The sequence below is a fragment of the Colobus angolensis genome, unplaced genomic scaffold (assembly GCF_000951035.1).
Source record: "Colobus angolensis palliatus isolate OR3802 unplaced genomic scaffold, Cang.pa_1.0 Scaffold4, whole genome shotgun sequence".
NCBI classification, from domain to species: domain Eukaryota; kingdom Metazoa; phylum Chordata; class Mammalia; order Primates; family Cercopithecidae; genus Colobus; species Colobus angolensis.
This window is the reverse complement of record NW_012117376.1, coordinates 14,625,055-14,627,372: the sequence shown is the minus strand read 5'-3', so window position 1 is coordinate 14,627,372 and position 2,318 is coordinate 14,625,055. Positions and strand designations below refer to the sequence as shown.

The 2,318-nt window shown below is 57.3% G+C and overlaps 1 protein-coding gene across 1 annotated transcript in view; it reads left to right on the top strand.

The window, feature by feature from the left end:
- Positions 1–816, top strand: part of RPS6KA1 (ribosomal protein S6 kinase, 90kDa, polypeptide 1) — a 44,951-nt gene extending 44,135 nt beyond the window's left edge. Inside the window, exons 17-18 of the mRNA XM_011955583.1 lie at positions 42–203; positions 441–816. Of these exons, the coding sequence (XP_011810973.1) occupies positions 42–203; positions 441–521 (243 nt within the window). The 3' untranslated portion in view covers positions 522–816. The remainder of the gene's footprint in view (positions 1–41; positions 204–440) is intronic.
- The last annotated feature ends 1,502 nt before the right edge of the window (positions 817–2,318 follow it).

Sequence of the window (2,318 nt, the reverse complement as noted above, 5' to 3'; positions counted from 1 at the left end):
GCCTCCCCACACTGAGAACTGACCCCAGCCCCTGCCGCTAGGTTGTGCACAGGGACCTGAAGCCCAGCAACATCCTGTACGTGGACGAGTCCGGGAATCCCGAGTGCCTGCGCATCTGTGACTTTGGTTTTGCCAAACAGCTGCGGGCTGAGAATGGGCTCCTCATGACACCTTGCTACACGGCCAACTTCGTGGCGCCAGAGGTGAGTGGCACAGCCTCCTCAGCTGTAAGAGTGAGGGGGAACTGGAGGCCTTGTGCCCCCTCCTAGAGGCCCCACGTTGGCCAGGACTCCAGTCTCTGTGACCTTGGCCCAGCTGGCAAGGGGAGATCTAGCCTGTGCCTGGGACCCTTGTCCTGCCCTTGAGGGGAGTAGCAGGAAGCATCTGTGGTGACTTTCTACTGCTCCCCAGACTGATCACCTCCCCTGCCCTGTTGCCAGGTGCTGAAGCGCCAGGGCTATGATGAAGGCTGTGACATCTGGAGCCTGGGCATTCTGCTCTACACCATGCTGGCGGGGTGAGTGTCCCTGGCCTGGACCCTTCCCCACTCCTGTAGCCCTAGCGTTTGGGCTGGGCGGTGCTTGTCTGATAGGAACGGCTCAGCCAGCTCTGACTCAGGATGGTCTGGAAATAGAGACATGCTCCTGCCTCTGGGAGCTCTATCTTGGGAGTGCCCCGTCTGAGGGGGAGACACAGTCTCCCCCAGTTCCAGGGTGGAGGCCAGAGTCTGTACCCAGTCCGTGCGGGCTTTTCTGCAGATACACTCCATTTGCCAACGGTCCCAGTGACACACCAGAGGAAATCCTAACCCGGATCGGCAGTGGGAAGTTTACCCTCAGTGGGGGAAACTGGAACACAGTGTCAGAGACAGCCAAGGTGAGTCTGTACGGCCTGCGTGGGCTTATTTGGAGGAGGGAGGCAGGGTCCCATCCCAGGGCTTTTCAGCAGTTCACAAACAGCCTCATTTCTCCAAGTGGATGTTCCACAAATCCCTGTTGCTGTAGTTCTCCAAGTGGCAGATTCCCAGGCAGACCACCACCATCCCCGCACCTTGTTGGGGTAACTTGGTGACCATTCATTGACTCTTCTCATTCTGGGCCCTGTGGGGCACCCAGAGCTGCATCATCGGTCCCGGCCTTGTGGAAACCTAGTGTAGTGAGGGATACTACCTAGTTTGCACACAAGGAGCAGAGATGCCTGGAGGCACAGATAGGCGGACCCTCTTGGCCAGGGGTGTGGACGGTGGAGACACAGAGCAGAGCAACTGGCCATGCCACGCAGAGCCTCCTTGGAGGAAGTAGCATGTGAGCTTTCAGTATTAGCAACAGTTTTTGGTTATTGGGAACCTGTATGCCAGACAGAATTGAACCCTCTATGTACGGCCACCTCACATCAACCTGTGAGGCAGGGAGTGGTTATTCCTATTTCTCAGCAGGGAAACTGAGGCTCAGAGAGTTTAAGAAACTTGCCCAAGGCATTCACTTGATGAGTGCAAAAGGCAGGTTTTGAACCTGAATCTGTCTGAGCCCAAACCTGAAGCTTTTCCCACATGGCTTTTTTAACGCAAAGGAGAAATGGAAGGGTGTTCCAGGACAAAGGGCCTAGAGCAGCGAAGGCCCAGAGATAGGAACCTTGGCTGTGTGCGGGGAGCCCTGGAGCAGAGTGGAGAATGGATCCCAGGGCCTGCTGCAAGGGTTCAGGTGGGAGCTAGCAGAAGATGGTTGCCCTTCTGTGTCCCATTAGGGGCCTGCTCCCCTGCAGCCCTCCCACCACCCCCTTGCCCACTGTGTCCCCAGGACCTGGTGTCCAAGATGCTACACGTGGATCCCCACCAGCGCCTCACAGCTAAGCAGGTTCTGCAGCATCCATGGGTCACCCAGAAAGACAAGCTTCCCCAAAGCCAGCTGTCCCATCAGGACCTACAGCTTGTGAAGGTATGGCCACCGTTGGGCTGCTGGGCATCTAGGGGGTCAGCCCAAGGTGGCATGGTCAGGGACTTGTGGCAGAGCCAGGCAATTCCATGTCTGTGCGGAGCACCATGAGGTGGAACATAGGAGAAGAAGACACAGCCCTGCCGTCAGGGAGCTTAACATGCCATAGTGTCACGGTGCACTCACAGCCCCCAGTCCTCTGGAAGACACAGCTGCTGACCTCTGAACCCTCCAGTCTTAAGGGGATTGGACCCATGACCATAAAGGACCACTGAGGCTGGATTAACAGTGGGCTTGGCTGGGCGCGGTGGCTCACGCCTGTAATCCCAGCACTTTGGGAGGCCGAGGAGGGTGGATCACGAGGTCAGAAGTTCAAGACCAGCCTGA